Below are 18,499 nucleotides of genomic sequence, written 5' to 3'. Positions count from 1 at the left end.
CGGTAACGGATCATGTTTGCACAGTATTACAAATGTGTATATGTAGCACAAGATATGCTCAATAATCTGCAGAAATGCTAATCCGACATGGCTGTCGTACCACAGGAGCTGTATAAAATATATCACTGGTATCTAAGAATTAACCGAAGATAGCCAAATGTTTTATATTGTGGGTTTGCATCTACTAGCAATGCATCCTTGCACAAGAATGAATGTGATAGTGATCTATCACTAACTGCTATCCAGTTCACCTGCCGAGGGCCCGGCATTATGCAGTCAGGATTTCAAAGAAAAGAAAAACACAAGTGAATAGAAGCTAAAAAATTAATAGCAACTTAACTAAGTAAGGTTACTCAGAGATTATTTTAGAATGATTATTAAAATCGTTAGTGGGCTTCAATAATGTTTTTCCTTTACATTAAAGTCCGGCAAGCTTGATACACAGAAGCTACAGGAATTGTGTATAAATTTATGCCGGTATGCACGCATGTTACTACTGTATGTATTTCATACAAAGTTGTTCTGTGTGTTTCACATATTTAATTAATTTATATGTAGTTATTTATGACTTGTTCAACTTAATCACCAAACAACTGATTTAAGCATATAGTATTAAAAACCATTAAATAAAAACCAAACTATTACATGTATAAGTTTTTGTTTCCCAACCAAAATCACGACTAATATTTCTATATGAGAATGTTCGTTTTATAAAAGTATAGTATTCCTAGAGATTTCAGTGTGACAATCAATTTTATTTAAAAATTTTATTTATAAAAAATCTCATTAAAAAAATTATATAATGCTTATTTTGAACCCCCCTCCTTCACCATTACCTGGGCACGATCCTGGTCCCATACACGACTTCAAAGCTCTGACAACCAAATGCCGCTGTGTCCCCCCCCCTCCCCGAACATGTAATTGCAGCCAAGACACGAGCGATGCAACATTATCGATGCTGGGACCTGGAACACAGCTACTATCTGTTTCTGAACCTCAGTCAGCTGTGTACTACCTGTGCTGCGAACATCTCCTGTTGCTTCAGTCTCCACTCCTCGAGCTCTTCCACTGTTTTAAATACAGTCAGTTCGTTCACCGCTGTCCTCTCCAACCCGCACCCTGCAACACGTCCACACGTCACTTTCAGCTGGCAGCAATCACTCAAGAATATTTTACACAGAGTATACAAACATCATCACTTGTTCAATGAATGTTTTAGGCCTTCATTTAGTTTTCATGCCAATGTATAATAGTACAATGTCGGCTAGCCCTTAACTGTAGCAGCAACCAACAACTCCAGCACCCTCGTAGGAGTTAAGTCTAACGCACGCGACATGAAGTGGTGATCAAAACAAACCACCCATTAAAATTATCTGTGTGCATAACTGACATTACTGACCAAAAACAGGGTGCTGGTAAAAACATCCAAATTTAGCATAGTCAAAAAGTTTCAAGAATTTGAAAATTAATGAAGTGGCTAAATGAACTAGCAAGTAAAAATGTTTCTGGACAATAAGAGGATGAGATGTGAATGGAGCACTGAGGAAAAAGGAGTACTCTGAGAAAACCCGTCTTCTCTCGCATCATGCCATGCCTGTCTGCCAGTAACAAGATGGCAGGCACTGCACGAACTTGAGATATGAACAATTCAAAACTATTCAATCATAATGTGTCAGCATTAAACTTGCAATATTCCCTCACCAACAATTCTGCTTTACCCATGGACGTGAGAATTAAAAAGAATGTAGCAGACTTAGCCAACAGACAAGATTCTGCAGCTAGCACAAGTAGATTATAAGGTTGTTGTAACTTTATTATTTTTAAACTTTCCATAATTTCTTCTATAAAGGGCTGCTATGTAATACTACTGCATGTAGTGCAGTAATTGTAGAGGTACAGTACATTGAGGGACACCATCATGCCGAATTAGCAGTCATACTGGAAAACTAAAAAAAAAAAAAGTATATAAAGTACAATAATATTTGAAAAGTTGTAATAAGCTTCTCTTTACAAAGACAACATTCAGATGAGCACTAGGCCTACTGTAAAAAAAAAAAAGGTCTCTGATATCACATTGTGTCCGTGTTTTAGGTCTCTTCTTAAAAAAAATAATTATGGAAATGAAATTTATTATAAAACAAGAAAAAATGTTCTGAAATGAAAATAGGCACTAATGGTAATCATGAGTAAACAATAAAAGCCGGCAACGCAGTAATCGACTTGGCAGCCAAGGACAGCTGGAATATGAACACGAGCTGTTCAACAGGTGCCGGACTACTCTGTACACTATTCCAACGTGTGCCACCACAGTGCCAGACCTGCCAGCTTCCTCTCCAAGTGGTCCTCCGCTGAGAGCTGCGGTCCAGAGTCCTCCAGCACCAGCGAGATCTTCACAATGGAGACTTGCTGGCCGGTGGAGACGTTCTGCAGGCTCTTCCAGTAGCAGCACTCTCTCTACATCACAGCCACAGTTTTACATACCTGGCGGCGGTGAGACACTCGACACGTGTGTGTGTCGCAGTGGTAATGTTACGAGCCTATTGGGCTCGCCACATTGGTCGGTGCGCCTGGGGCGACCGGCTCTTGTGATGCGCGGTGGAGGTATTTGGGGTGACTGCCGCGAAGTGCGTCGGGCCGCTGTTGGAACTGACGCTCCCGCGTGGTACGGGAGTACGTTCGGGTCACTGCTTGAGCAATCCCACCAGAGGGGTGGAAGGTTTTCCACTCTGTGCTGAGAGAGCGGGAGTGGAAGAGACGCGTCCTGGACTTGGTACGAGCAACATGAGTGGTTCATCGAAATAAAGTTGCTGTATATTGTAATTTTACAGTGACGAGGATGGCTTTGCTGTTATAAAGAAAAGCAGCTGTTAGTTTGGCAAGATATAGTGCGTGTGGTTTATTGTTGGTACTTCACCTTTTTAATATGAGTTTAGACTGATATAACTAGAACAGCATTAAGCTGTCTTAAATTCGTCGGGCAGACATTTGTGCTCATGGTGAAAATTCGTCGGAAATAGGCAGCACACAACATGGCGAAGTGGAAAGCCTTGTGTGAAATGTGGCCATGTTGCTGGTGGGCTGTGTTTTGCACGAGTTTCGACCGCCATTTGGCAATCATTGGCTGGAGCTAACGACTAAATTGGGTCTAGTGGTATGTAGTCCTTTCCATCGCATCTAACTGTAAGTGTTGAACTTGATATTCCATGGCAGATAGTAATATTGTTAATACACAGTATCAACTTATAGTCTTCATGATCAACATTTTTTTAGGCCTGTTACGTAGCAATACGGGATCAATGAAACAGCTCCCACTTAAGCATTTATAGTCCAGTGGGTTTTATTACACACATTTGGCAATGAATAGTTTGACATTTTGAAGTTTGCTCGTCCAAGAAGTATTTTGACTGAAATAAAAGTTTTTGATCAGCTGATTAAATAAATTTTATTTTGGAATTTATAAACTTTGGAAATTAGTTACACGTGAGAGGTATTGTAATCGTATTACGGTAATGTAAAGAAAACTTGGAAACATTAAGATTAAAAAAAAATGTTGAGGTGGGTGTCACGTCAGTAAGACACTTGAAACGTGCTAGAAGACAGAAGACAGGTTGGTGATACAGTGGTACAACCCTGACACATGGTTAAATTTCAGTTGCCTTTCGTTAACTTATAATTAGTTTTTGTTACCTAACTGCACTTCATAGTTGCATGTGTAAATAACCCCTGCCTTAGCACATTGTCCTCACACCGCTGTTCATGTCAAGATCTAAGTGTCTAATAGCAACAGTACTGTTCCCTTGGGTGCTTTATGGCACATTGTCTCTTACACATAGCTGTCCATCAAAGTTTCCAAGAGTACAAGCACATTGTCCTTCGCACACAGTTGTCCATGTCCAAGAGCACCAGCATAGTTCCCTTGGAGGCTGTTAGACACACTGTCCTCCACACACAGCTGCTCATATCAAGTTACAAATTGTCAAAGAACACCAGCAGAATTCCCTTGGGTGGTGTTAAGCACAATAATTGAGTGAAGAGGGAAGAAACGATGATCATTTTGTGATGAGCTATTTCCGCTCGCCATATCCAGTGTTGTTTTGGTGGAGTGGGCGCCTTGAGCGGCATGCTGTTTGTTTCCCGGAGCGCTCTTGTTGTCGGTGCAGGTGATGGGCGTGTTTGTGCACCAGATGCCGGAGCAGTGTCCCCGTATAGGAGTTGAGGGCTCAAGCGCGAGTGAGCTCGTGTGCGAGCTGAGGATTTCCAAGCTTGGAAGTCGAGAACTTGACCTGGAGACAGCACAATGTGTGCATAGCAATTTATATTGCACAAATTGGAATTTTTACTGCGTGCGAGCGGATTTGAGTTGGTGAAATAGAAGTCGTTAGTGATGGTTTTGGCAAGGTGATTCAGGCGTGGTTGGTGCTTGTTGTTGTGATAATACAGAAAAGTATGAGCGATGGGTGATGATGGGCGCACATCTCACTGAGCAGGGAGGGGGATGGTGTTACCTCGCGTGTGGCGAGGAGCGGAGCGGTGTCCAGCGCGGAGGACGCCAGCACCAGGGTCTGCCCGCCGGGACCCCGGGCACACACGCTGCCGTGCGGAGGGCAGCTCAGCAGCAGCTGCGCGACGTGCGCGGGCGAACAGCAGATGCCCAGCCGGCACGACACGCCCTGAACCGGCACGTCCTCGCCGGCGTCTCGCACCAGCACCGAGGCCTGCTGCTCGCTCACCTCCTCCGCATGCGGGTGGTGGAACCTGCAACGCCACACTGCAGCTCCGAACAAGGAGCTCTTACAATACTAACAATTTTACATTAAGGACATTTTTTGAAATATTAAAAATTCAAGGATTAGTGTTATAAATATGACAGTTGTAACTCTTGTGAAATAATCAACAAATTTCCCCGGTAAGTTCCAGACTCTTGACAGAGTATATTGAACAATTAACTCAAAATTGTAATTAAAACAATATACTGAATAAAAATTAATTTCAGCTTAAGAAACTACCATGTTTACCTTTTCATACTTTATAATCTTTGTAATTCTAGCACATTAATTCAGCTTCATGTTCGCCACTCTTAGTTAGCCATGACTAAACCTTCAGGCTGTTTATTTGTCGTAAGTTTGGGTTGTGTGCACACTTTGGCATCTTCTCTGATCCTGACTTATTAATGCTGTTTATTTTTGGTCTTTCTTATGTTCTGTGTCACTTTTAACATAATTATTATTGCTGTCATAAGAATCATAATTTAAATACAAATTCTAAGCCCAATTTATAATTTTATAATTTGAAGCAGCATAGTAACTATATAAAACATCTTGAAATTTAAGTCTATTTCAAATATTAGACTTCCTTGAATATGAGATAAGGAAACAAGATAACCTGGAGTTACAGGATGATTTCAAAAATGTTATACATTAATATTCACCTTAAAATTGTAAACTTAGTTCCTTGTATCTATATCAACATGAATTATAGTATTACAAGTTAAGTATGTCTTTTTAAAATTAAAAAAAGTAATGAAATCTGAGTAATATTTAAGGGATCATTTTACTAAATTTTACTTTGCAGTTAAATGTACTCACTTGAAAAACACCTCTTTCTCTTCAAACAGTTGTTGGAATCGCACACATTCCACGTAAATACATAAATCATAACGGTGAATGGAAGTGTCGCCATTTATTTCTACAGTTTCCACACAATGTTGTGGCTCTCGGAAAGTGATGTCACGGAAACCCACGTGGCTGGAGATAGTTTCTTGGAGACGACTCTCTGAGGGGGACGTGCTCTGTGCCTCCGAGCAGGCGCCCTCTGGCGTGGACCCGCCGTGCTGCAGGGGCAGACAAGTGCTCGGGACGTGGTGTGGCCCGGACGACTGCGCCGTGCTCTGCTGGTCGCTGCCAGGACCGTCTGTGACTACAGGAGCGGATAGGGAAGCAGCGCAGAGCTGTTGAAGCCAACTGCCACCGGTCGCCGTGTCTTCGGCGCTCTGGTGTTTCGACAACGTGTAGGTCCTGCTGGTTTCCGTCCCGTGCTCGGACGGCACCGCCTGCCTCTCCACGAACCTCAGCGCGAGAATCACGTCCACGCTCGGCTCGGGTTGGCCCTCCCGATCCGGGTCTCGCCGCCGCTCGGCGCTGGCGAAACAACACCGGCTCTTGTGGATCCAGCCGTCGTCGTCGCACGCGTATCTGGAGCGGAACTCCTCCACGTCTTCCGTCGGGATCAGGGTTTTCAAGTTGACGGTCGTGGAAGCGACTTCCTCGTCGCCAGATATCAACTGGAACGGCATCACGGACTGCTTGTCAAAGTACATCTTCAACGCGGACAGCGAGCTCCGAATGCGAATTTTTATTTTCTCGTCGGCTGGGGTGATGGCGACACAGCTCGGATCCAAACTGAAGTTCTTGGTGTTAACTGTGTTGCCGCAAATCGTGTAGCAGAAGTGAAAGGTTCTTATATCATTCTGACTGCTCGCATCCCCGGTTAAGAGCTGCAACGTAGACGATGTAATTACACAACAATAGCAACAAAAAAAAAAACTTTAAATAATGGCCTTGGGTGAGGTCTGCGGGAGTACAGGAAATAACTAATTACATATACTACTATAAGTACAAGTATATGATAGCTCATTATAAGTTTGTAATATTCATACCAGTATTCTGTTCGTTAAATCATTTGTAATGCAACATGTTGGTTATAATTTCTGCACAGTTGTTATATCATTGATGCAGCGACATTCAGTGCTGGCAACGAAATTAAAGACTATACTTTGAAATTTACATATTAAACTGATGTGTGGTGTTTTGGAGTGAAAAATGAACAGTGCCAACAGCCGGTTGTTGTAGATGGACACATCCCATGGCAGTGAGGGTAGATGCAGCACACTACGGCTTGCACTAGCTGAAGCACAGCCTGATACGGGCACCCATTTGTCTCACGGGCTCGCAACTCGAGACAGCTCCAGCCTGCTCTGGAACGTCTCTTGCTAGGGCAGCTATCACTCGTTTTGAAAAAAATGTATTGTTGTAAAATGTTTATAATTTGATTTTTAACTAATAAAAAAGAGGGCAAAATAAAGTGAGATACAGTTCAACAAATAGTCACCTGGAAGGACAGTCCTAGTAACAAAAATAAACTAATTTTAAAAGTACCAACTAATGTAACCCTAATGACACGTTTTGACGGAGACTGCCAAAAGGTAAGGTATCTCACGTGTTTGGAAATAATGAAATCCGTTAGCTATTTCTGTTATCTGGTGAAGCAGTGGACGGCCCCTGCCTCGCTGAGACCCACCAGGTGCAAGTGGCAGGCCTCGCCGACGACGACCGTGAGCAGGAAGACGTCGCTGCAGCTGCTCTGGGGCCCGATCTGGATGCTGCCTCGCTCGCTGACCAGCCGGGGCGCGATGTCCATGCCGTCGCCTCTGCCCCTCGCGCCGTGCTCCGCCGGCGCCGTCACAAACGCAGCTATCTGCACGCCCAGCCGTACAGGCATCACTTATCTGCACTATTACATTTCACATTCTGTACTCATTATTCTGTCTTACAGGGAGCCTCCGAAGCAAATAGGCATGTCCATATACCTTAAAAAGTTTGCTACAACATCATAGCAAAAGTGCTGAACAATTACCAGTTATACTAATGACGAACAGTTTCTGCTCAATTCACCATCCAAGGTATTCTGTCCAAGGTGCGGACTACATGTGCGTGCATTGAATTGAAATGTTCAAATAGCGCGCCTGCATCCGTAAAGGGTTGGCAGTCCTGCCTCGGGTGTCGATAGTCTTCTGTTAGCAGTGCTAACTTGTAAACATGTGAGATGCTGGGGATTGATACAGGAGTGCCTAGCGTTTGATGTATAGCATATTCATAACAAGCCACTTGGCTGTCATACCGTGGAGTAGTGTCCCCCATGGCACTGCCTGCTTCCACTTCCACAGTGGCGCCTAACACACGACTACACAAGACTACACAAGACCACACATGCTTCCGGAGCGAAGACTCAGCATCTGTGGTTTATGAGAGATGGTTCAGGAGCTAGAGTGATTTGCAGGTTCCTTTAATCCTGTAAACAAATATGTACTTCCAAAAATAACACAGAAATATCACTACCAGAATAGTTTTGGCAAAAGTCATGCAAAAATATAGTCCCAATAATTTAAATTTCGCATTGCGAAAAGGACATGAATTAAAATTTCAATATTTTCAAAAATAAAATACCTCTACGTCCAGTACTGTGCTTCAAAAAAATTATGATGAAGAATAGAATGTTTTAAAATATTCTAACAGGATTAACTTTTGACTGTATAATTTCAAACACAGAAAACTTTTAAATAGTTTTCAGCTACATCACAGGCATTTTCATGTAGAGGAAAATACATGGCATACAAAATTTAAGTTTTGATTCTAAAATGTGTCAAAAAATTATATACTTTATAAACTTTACCCATCATGTATTAATATTTTGACGATTAAAAATGAATCACATATGTAGCTTTGCTGTGCGAACAGTCATCAAACTTCAATGCATTGACGTCATCCGGGCCTGCGGCCCCTTTGAGCCCGATATGACACCGCCAAACCACCGTCTCAGTTCAAACCTCCCGCTCGTGCGTGCGTGTGTGCGTGTGTTTCTAGCCCGGCAAGAGGGCGCTTAGATGCAGTGCGCCGCACCCCTAAATATGCTAATTAATATTGAAACCCTTTTTCATTCATTTTTTTGCCCCAGTGTTTTGTTGCAGTTTACTCATGTATTTCTTTAATTTAAATATTACGTTACTTAAAAAACTATAGACGTTGCCCGGGCGGACCCGAATAGGCACGGACTTGGATGAGGGTAGGAATGTTTTATATAAATTCTCAATAACTACGTAAATATTAATGTACTTTAAATTGCCAGTAGTTTTTATATATTTTTTAATGTTAATCTATGATTTACTTAACTTTCGCCGGGGCACGGAATCGCAGAATGTTGTAACGGTAATTGTGTTCGGCGCGAAGGGCGCCATGTTGCCACCTGCAAACCATGAGCTCACCCCAGTCTCTCTCTTCCGCCGGCCGAGGGCGGTCATGTCACTGCCTTGAGGCGACCACGTGCGTGGTCAGCCTCCTCTAATCTGATTCGTGCCTCGGGCGTTTTCTCAGTTGTATCAGTGAAGGAGCGTGTACGGACGTATACCGTGAGTAGAATAAAAACCAATTAATTTTGTTACGTGTTTTTGTGTTGGGGGGGGGGGGGGGGGGGCACGTGGGTTCCTATCCTGGCCAGCGGCGTGTGGGACGCCCTGAGAGCCCACTGCGGATTAGAAGCGTGCCCGACGCTGAGAGCGGGCTTAGGTAGGGACAGGAGTTGCGTGTAACATCTGGAGGGCTAATATCTCGCCGCACACGGGCCACATAACGCCCTGGGGTAGAGTCTGTCGCCGGGTCCACGTGCCCACTCACGTGGTGGCGCCCACTAATTTCCACCGATAATTTCACCACAACACCGTACGCCCTCAGCATTATCTATATTTTCTGTATATAATTAGAGGAATTAAATTTTTTTCAGTTTTGAATCTTCTTACCTACACATATGTACACTCCATAAAAGAAGGAACTCGGGCCAAATAAAATTACCTATTCATCAACGATGGTTGCATAATTGAGGTATTAGGGGAATTATTTTGAGCCATCTTGCAAAATTTTTATTGACTATTTAATGTGGTTGTTTAAACATAATTTTCAGTAGCTGACGTTCAAAGTTTCGAAAATTATTCTGTAGATGATCTATTGCAGTAATTATCAAATATATGTACATTATTTTGTTCTGATCCGTCAGCATTTGATACCATTTATTTTGAAAAGAAAGAGCGCAATGCAACTGCCCTCGCAGCGAGCAGGCTCCTTCAAGTCAAGAGCTCAACACCGAGGGACATAACACATGTCCATCGCGCCCATCGCGCCCATCGTGCGCATGGGACTCACGATGCAGAGAGAGAAGGAAGGTTCTTGCCTCCCTCTACTCTTGCCTTCTCACTTGAGAAGCATTTCTCTTAAGCAACTTCTATAAATGTTTACTGGTGTCCGAGCGGCACTATGGACTATTATTCGTCCGTGATGTTTGCCAGCCCGGTGGGTCGCCTTGTGCATGGTCCTAGCTCCAGGCCCTGCTGGCCTGCAGTGTTGTCCGATGGGGAGCACACACCTGCGGCTGAAGAGTGGCGCTGCGCACAGAGAAGCCGAGCAGCAGCTCGGGACGTGACGACCGGACTCCAATGAGCTTGTGCCAGGCCTCCTTCACCTGAGACAGCACCCCTCCACCTGAACAACAGCTCGGGCGTCGCCGTTAGTGGTTCAGGGGTGATTGCTTCTGTAATCTATCGTCTCCTTGTTAGATAGGTTAAATTATGCTGTCATATCTCTATCTGTTTGCATTTCAAGGTATAACTACCAAATCTGATAGTGGTATAAGGGAAAACTTATTTATTTTTTTCCCAAGGGGAACTACAGTGAAGTCCCTATGTATTAATATATTATTCATATCGATGTTTGTAACCCACATAAAACTGAAAAATAAAATCACCTTTCTTTTCCTAGATTCCATTAATATAAAAAGACCATATCCTTGATTGTATGGTTTTATGAATAGTGATTCAGATGCCAAAATCAACTTAATGAAAAAGATCATTCGCAAACCTTTTCATCTTCAAATACATGTTGACATGGCCGCGGCCTAACTGTCCTTATGCTAAGCGGGGATACGCGTCAATACATGTACTGAGATTAATTTGTTTTTTCTGGACTTCAAAAACTTGGATGATGTAATGTTTTGTCATCTTTGTTTCTGCTGTTTGTTCATAGAGTGCACCACCATAACTATGTCTCATACAAGTAAGGCTGATATTATATTACTTACCAGTGTTGTTAAGACCAATATAGACATTATAAATTTAATTTTCTATACCAAATACTGTGCTGCAAATTTGAAATAATTGACACAAATTTATTTTTCACCTAAAACCTCTAATATTAATTTTGTTAGGCCATTGCTCATCCTGATCAAATCTTTTCTACTAGAGTCCTGCTACGTTTTCCCAGCTCCGCAACCGATAACCTGGTGCGAGTTCGCCAGGCAAGTATAAGACATCATTTATCTTCCCGCCTCGGGCCATGAACGCGACCAGTAACAGTGTCTGGCTTTGTGACTGATAGTGCTTTTCTCAGCGTCCTCGCAGGGTAGCTCTACTCCCAGAGCTCAGCCTGTTAGCAGCTCCAGTCATGCCAGGGCTGTCGGGCACATATCACTTTTTTTTAAATTGTTTTTCAGTAAAATTTTATATTGACAAGGCATGGCACAAAACTAATCAGAGGGCATGAAGTAAATTGTGAATTTGTTTATTTGTGGAAGCAGGGTATAAAAATGCTTCCAATGTAAGGATGACTTCTGTAATAAATTAAACATAATATTTATTTATTGTCTAAAATTCTAAAAATTATAGAAGTAAAATAAAATTTATATCTTGTGCCCTAAAAGAGCCATGCATTTAAAGTTAAGTATGAAATAGATGTCTATGAAAAAAAGAAAATACATGAAAAGGGAATATCATGACAAAATGAAAACATCAAACTGATGACGACTCAAATTTCAATTAACACTTTCAAAAGCTCTATCTCATTTATTTGTAACTTTCCAGCATTTAGGCCGATATTTTAAGACCAAAAAATAAGGGTTTAGGTATTGTGTATTGAATATGCTACACATGTACCCCAACCATATTCCTAGAGCATGATAGGATACAGCCAGTTCCTTATTTTTTGAGAACGGACTTTAGTGTCCTATCCATTGCCCAAATTTCCCGCATGCACAGAGCTCACTTTTCGTTGATTTCATCCGGATGGCTGAACCACCTCTGGCGCCATTAACTCGTATATAGTAGTCATTTTTGTGATCATCAGGGGACATACCAAGTGTGTTTGTGTGCCAAATGTAACTTTATTACAGCGAAACTCTCCTAGAATACATTTTTTACACTTTAATGGTCGTAAAAAAATTATCACAACTTGAAAAGTAGGTACTTTAGAAAATTAAAAATTTATTTCGCATTATAGTGTTGCTGTCTGTAGTATTTTTGGCATAGTAAATGTACTGATGGTTGCCAAACATCCGCTAGAATGCATTGAAATCAGTTTCAAGCCTCTTGCAGGGCAGAGTTTATCAAAATGGTTACTTTTTCATTACCTAACAGGGATTGGGTTTGGACGCATTCTGGAATACGGTCTCGAGTTAGGTTACATTGTATCCCAACAAAGTAAAGTAGTGCTTATTCTCTACCTTACTCTAACGTCTTGGAATACCGCCCTTAGCATCCTGACAGGGTCACGAGAACAGCGTGATCGGTCACGTGGTAACAAGTCATAACCTCCTTTCTTCCACTTTGGCATTTGGAGTAGTTTTCTCCCTTGGAAACATTCGCAAATGCCTATAAGGCAATACAAGAACTAAATATAAATGGTCAATAGTTTCAGTTTGTACCGTGCCAACCAAAAAAAAAAAAATTGTATCAACCAGTTTAGAAATGACACATTATAGGATATTGAATGAAAAGGTGAAGATACTATCTGTTATGCTGTCAGATATGCGTGGAAGTGTTCAGGTATGGGAGAGACACGGGCAGAGTAGGGCGATGTACTTGCGGGCGGGCCTCGGTCTGGATCTGTGCGTGCTTCAGGCACAGCTGCAGGAAGCCGACGGAAACTCGCTGGTGGGGGCTGACCAGGCTGTAGCAGTTCAGGCGGACGTGGTTGGCCCCGCTCATCCGCAACCTGCACAGACATGCTCCTGAGGGGACCTTGCCTCCCGCGGTACAGCGGCGAGGGGACAACCCCGCCAACAATCATTCACCTGACACACCAGCCAGATGCCTGACCACTGAGCTACATGTCGGGAATTAGAACTGTATACCAATTAACTGATTAACTAATACTGCGTTATAAACTGGGTGTACGCAGGAAATGGAGGGGCTCAGAAATCCTGACAAAATCTTTGAATTTCCATAATTCTACCAACAAAAGGAGAGACTTTGAAAGCAAACAGCAAACAGCAGGCAAAGTAGTTCTGTGCGCCCCCCCCCCCCCCCTTTTTTTTTTTCCTCCCTCAGGCAACAAGAAATGAAATATTGCGTACGGTCCTGGTTGGTGGCACCCGTAGCACAGAACATGAGTAACATTCACTCAATTGTGTTTCTGAAGCAGATGCACATATGTGAGTGTAACACTCGACAGTTCACACTACTGGTACTGTCTGGGTTTGAACGTGCGCGGGCATCACATCTGCGGGGACCAGTGTATCACACAGCATGTCCGTGAGTCACCTGAACGAGGCAGACCGTAATGCCAACAGCACAAATCTAAAGGTAAAGTAATTCGTGCAGCGTGAGCTGGGATCAGATGAATGGAAGAGAAGGGTTGCACTCAGCTGGAGCGAGCACTGGCTAGTGTCAGTGGCGGGGCAGCCTCAAGTGCTGGGGAGGGGACACCTCCCGCTGGAACGAGACTGCAATATTGCAAAATAATAGCCCTTTAAACTGCTGTTTGAACACAGTTAGATGTCTAGAAAAGCCAGTACAAAAAAATTGTTTTATTTTTAAAAGCACTAAAATTAAAAACAAAAATACCACACTCAGAATAGTAGCATAAAAAATTTATCTATTTCAATGGTCAAGTGCTGACTAGAGTATATATATACATACATATATATATATTTTTTTGCTATTTCTCTAGTTTTTATTTTTTATAGTTTCAAGCAGTTTATTGAAAAAATAAGGGGGATCACCCCCACTGCCCCCTCCCGTAGTTCCACCACTGCTTGGTAACTTTGTCATTTTTCTTTCTCCCAAATTGTAAATATTTACGCATAATGAACGGCGTCCAGAGACAACTACCTGCGGACGAGCCCAGTCTTGGGTTTGGAGAGGGGGGGTGGGGGGGGGGGGGAGTGGACATGGCTGTGGGCCTGTCATTCTGTCACTGCTCTGTCTCGCCTCATCAGCACTCAGCATCTGACGGCCTCGTTAGCTTATAAACAACTTTTAAATATTCTAGTAGGATCAACTCAAGTGGGGCCACTTGAGTGCTTATAAGAAACTGCACCGAAGATTCATGTTTCAGCCATTTTTATTCTTCTAAAAATTTAGTTTAAAAAAAAAATCCAGAAAAAAACCACTCATCATTTGTCTGCCTCAGCAAATTCTTAAATCATCGTTAAAAACAGATACAAATCAGATATTTTCAGCAGTTTAAAAATGCGTGGTTTTTTTCTGAAGCTCTGCACATCATATTTGTGTTCAGGTAGGCAGGGCCCTTAATACAAGATACAATCAAAGTGCAAGTTATTAAAATATGTTCACCACACTCAGTGGCGAATAAAATAATTTTTCATGGAGGAGGGGGTATTTTGAAAAACAAAATAGAAAAAAAAATTAGATTTTAGCATGTGTATTCAAAAACACATTACTGCTGATGCTAACACACTGACGGGCAGCCTGTATCCACTTACTTCCTTAGTTTTTTCTTGTCCATCAACCACGTGAGCTCCTCGAAGAACTGCGGCTCGGAGCTCGGCTCTACCACGTGGGTGTCCAGGTAGTGACCGTCCAAGGAGGCTTCCATGTACATGGGGTGCTCGACAGTAGCGAAGCCACGACCTTGACATCCACAACATTGCTATTTATTTGGGAATAATCTTTTATTTTCACTCAAAGGTTATTCAGTTAAGAAAGTGTAGTGAAATTGAGTGTAACAATATTAATCCATCCCATGGAAAATTTACAGCCAGTTGGCACATCTAATTGAAAAAACCAAACTAAAAAACTAATTTATATTTTGGTATTTTTTATGGTCCTGTAATTTCCGACAGGCTTCCTTACATGCATTCGTGGTAATAGAAAAAGCTTATGATATCTGTTGTATTTAAATTTTCAGGAATTATAAAGTTTCATTTAAATCACTTTTACTGCAAAAAAAAAAGTTTTTTTTTTTTAAGCAGAAAAAAACTGTATCAGTTGTATCACTAGGTACAGCCCTATTAAAATAATTTTAATGAAGAGACTGTGACATTAGACGTGGTTCTGCGGCTTCCGTCACGTTTCCGACTGCGGGAAGTCGCGGCTGTACCCTGCCGGGAACCGAACAGGGATCGTCTACGTGGTAGGCAAGTGACCAGTGACCGCAGTCCCTCCCATCCAGAGCTAGGTCTAGCATCAGGAACGTAACAAGCGGCAAGGGCAGGTTTACATTCATTCGTTTATTCAATTGTTTTGTTTATTTCTGAAAGTCCATTTAGTGTTTTGTCAAGATTGGGCTAATAGTCTTCTTACCCTAGGGTGACCTAATCATATAGTTTAAAAAACGGGACACATCCAAGGAGGGTTTGGGGGCGATACCCCCAAGCTAAAGGGAGGTCCGAGGGGCCTGCATCGAGACGTAATCATTGAAACATGCTCTTTTTTGCTAATTAGAGACCTATAAATCTTTTTCAATTTGCATATGAATATGTAAGTTAATTTAAATTGCGAGGCGTATAATAAATAAAAACAGCAATTTTCAGTGAAAACTTATTTATTATAAGTATTATGACATACTTCAAAACATAATTAAACAAAATAACTAAAATTGTTAGTCAAAGTTATGTTAAAAATCTTTAGTATTTCAATTGGGGATATATTTTTTTTCGTTCCAGCCAATTTTAAAACCTCTTTCTTTTACAATATAAAGTTGTAAAAACTAGAACAGTCCATTTTTTAATTGTAGAGTACCTGCAAGATTACAGAAAGGGTATTCACTCTCAACTTGTTCCTTTCATCCGTCCATTGAATGTCCATAAGCGAAAAGATTCTTTTAGTATTACCATTATGGGCAGGGATCGCAAACACATACTGGAATATCTTCAAAAATTCAACTGTCGAGGAGAGGGGAAGACGGCCCGAGGAGAGGTGCGACAAAAGTGTATCATTAACTCAACGTAAATACGGGACATTTAGGCGTCCCAGGAGACTTTTCCGGGACCCAGTGTACGATCGTTAAAAAACGGGACAATCCCGGTTTTACGGGACGTTTGGTCACCCTATCTTACCCACACAAGACACAAATAAACACAACACACTAAATACTTACGCAATAAAAATAACTATTAATAATTATTATTTTACAGGATAAAATACAATATCTATTTAAAACTGCCACAGTTAACATTCAAATAAGCTTGTATCTTGCCTGAAATCTTTTGGTAATTGCGGATTTTAAAATCAATATAGTATTTTTGATAGTTTATAAAGGAAATTGGTAGCTTTTGAATGTATTATATTGGTGTGTTGTAATAAAACTTAATTTAAAGAATTTTAAAAGTTTTCTCCTGGTCGTTTTCTATTATTTCCTGTAACACATGGAAAAAAGTTTCCGAAATTTTGATGTAGTGCTGTAAACAACGCGCACAGTATTAATGCTAATGAAATATATATTTTTTTAAATTTAACAGAACCGAGCTAAGTTTGAGTTTTAAAATTTAATTGGAACATAATTTTTGCTGTTTTTATTTTAAATATATGCATATATTAATTATTCAAAGTGAGATTATTACAGACAAAAAAAGCTAAGACTGTATACAAAATAAAAGTAACAGCTCAAATTTCATTTGAGCATCCATTAGGCTGGATTCACAATTTAAAAAAATAACAGTAATAGTAGGTCGTGTGCAGAAGATTTTACTGTCATGTTTTCGAATTAACTGATTCACAATAGTGTATAGAACGGCCGTGTGCATGAGAGACAGGTTGACGTCGTCCCGACCATGGCTTCTAAGCCCGTGCTTCGCACCGCTAGTACCAGATCCCGTTTTCGGAGCGCACCCCTAGCCCAGAGGGAATGAGTCAGGCGAGCGCCTCGGGCGTGACCCCACTAAACTCAAATAAACTTAAGGGCAGGAAACCCTGGGGGCTGGACCCCATAATACAATTAAAGGACAAGACACTCGGACACAATTATTAATTCACAGGCATTAAACAAGTGTGTCGTAGCTACTCTGTGCGAGCACCGCACGCACGGAGCAGACAACGAACCTCATTATCAGTCACCGCGGCCACTGGCTTTAATTAAAGTGCCAGTGACAATGATCAAAGTTGGATTAGGAGAAATCCTACTAATACAGTTCACAGGGAGACAACATGTTAATAATTTTACAGTCGCCAACTTGATGCCATAATTCAAATAATTAAATACTCTTGTTACCTAGTCGTTGGAAATTAGAATGGCAACAAGAGCTTAAGGAAACACAGAGCAATGTATAACACATATTTAGTACGGCATGTACAGAAATTTATTCACACATTATACAAACACATATAATCCTCATACATTAATATAAATTTTCTTATTATGTTGGCTTTTACACCTTACTGCTACAATTCATGTTCCAGCGATTACCAACAAAACACCTGAAATAAACTTATACAAAATTACGTACCATTCACTACTTTTTTAAACATTTTCTCATAACTACACGAATTATTCCTCAATAAATAATTCTAACTGGACCCTTTTCTTTTAGTTATAATTACAAATTCTTTTTTATACAAAATACTTAAACCTTCAATTACAGATCAAAATTAGACATTGTTTTAACAGTACCAGAGACTTAGGAACGAGATATTTCTAACACCATTTAAATTTCAACACTTCTCCCCAAATAAAATTGGCTAAAATCTTCAGTGTCGTTTAAGTGATAGCGGCGAGTGTTCCGTTGATCCTTGACCTGATCACCCCAGTCGGACCGGAAACATCGACGGAGCGAATGTCTTTATTCTACCTCTGCCGCCGTGCTGATTCCCTGATACTTGCACATTTTCGCCGGCTCTTAATTCACACTATTTGGTAATAAAACGAACACTATACTAGTGCAGAAAATTGGAGACAAATCACCTAACATGCTGTTGCTTGAAATTATTTTAAAACAGTTTTTCATTAAAAATTTACCTCCTTGTTTATGTTCATTGGTAGTCTTAAACGCCACGACTGGTAGTCCCGCTAATGCCACTGCACTACGCCCTTAATGTTTTAATCAAGTAGTAACACCTTTTATTTTCACCGTATTAACAGGACGAGAAAATATATTTTTCTTTTTAAAGTATTGCTGAGCAGAACTCTGTTATGCTCCTAGTCGCAAACCACTTCATGACCCTCGGCGGAATTTTCAATGTTCCCCTTGGTCATTTTACTGCAAAGTCCGACACCTACTTTTTACTTCCGAAGTCCCGTGCCAACTTGCAAATTGTTTCTGGGCTACCACTGAATTATTACCAAGTCCGTAACTGACTTGTATAATTTGCGGCCTCTCTTACCGCCTTTTTCGGCATCCATGCGCAGCTTGAAGACCTCAGCGGGCAGCCTTTCGGCGTCGATGATCGAAGGTGCGGGTCGTGGTCACCGCATTATTCACGCAGCCGGTTGAGAGAAGACTCTGTGGA

At 41.4% G+C, this 18,499-nt stretch overlaps 1 protein-coding gene across 2 annotated transcripts in view; it reads right to left on the bottom strand.

Annotated features, from left to right (window-relative positions):
* Positions 1–18,499, bottom strand: part of LOC134537299 (centrosomal protein of 120 kDa-like) — a 46,184-nt gene that overhangs the window by 26,043 nt on the left and 1,642 nt on the right. Inside the window, exons 1-9 of one of the 2 annotated variants that reach the window (XM_063377591.1) lie at positions 16,254–16,404; positions 14,539–14,686; positions 12,674–12,806; positions 10,189–10,284; positions 7,297–7,473; positions 5,586–6,493; positions 4,506–4,755; positions 2,319–2,454; positions 1,016–1,119 (exon numbers count right to left, since the gene is read on the bottom strand). In XM_063377591.1, coding sequence (XP_063233661.1) covers positions 1,016–1,119; positions 2,319–2,454; positions 4,506–4,755; positions 5,586–6,493; positions 7,297–7,473; positions 10,189–10,284; positions 12,674–12,806; positions 14,539–14,657 — 1,923 coding nt within the window. In that variant the 5' untranslated portion in view covers positions 14,658–14,686; positions 16,254–16,404. Of the gene's footprint in view, positions 1–1,015; positions 1,120–2,318; positions 2,455–4,505; positions 4,756–5,585; positions 6,494–7,296; positions 7,474–10,188; positions 10,285–12,673; positions 12,807–14,538; positions 14,687–16,253; positions 16,405–18,499 lie in introns of those variants that run through there. The other variant, XM_063377590.1, reaches the window with a different exon arrangement.

Source organism: Bacillus rossius, chromosome 12 (assembly GCF_032445375.1).
Source record: "Bacillus rossius redtenbacheri isolate Brsri chromosome 12, Brsri_v3, whole genome shotgun sequence".
Lineage (NCBI taxonomy): Eukaryota > Metazoa > Arthropoda > Insecta > Phasmatodea > Bacillidae > Bacillus > Bacillus rossius.
This window is presented reverse-complemented; position numbering and strand designations above follow the sequence as displayed.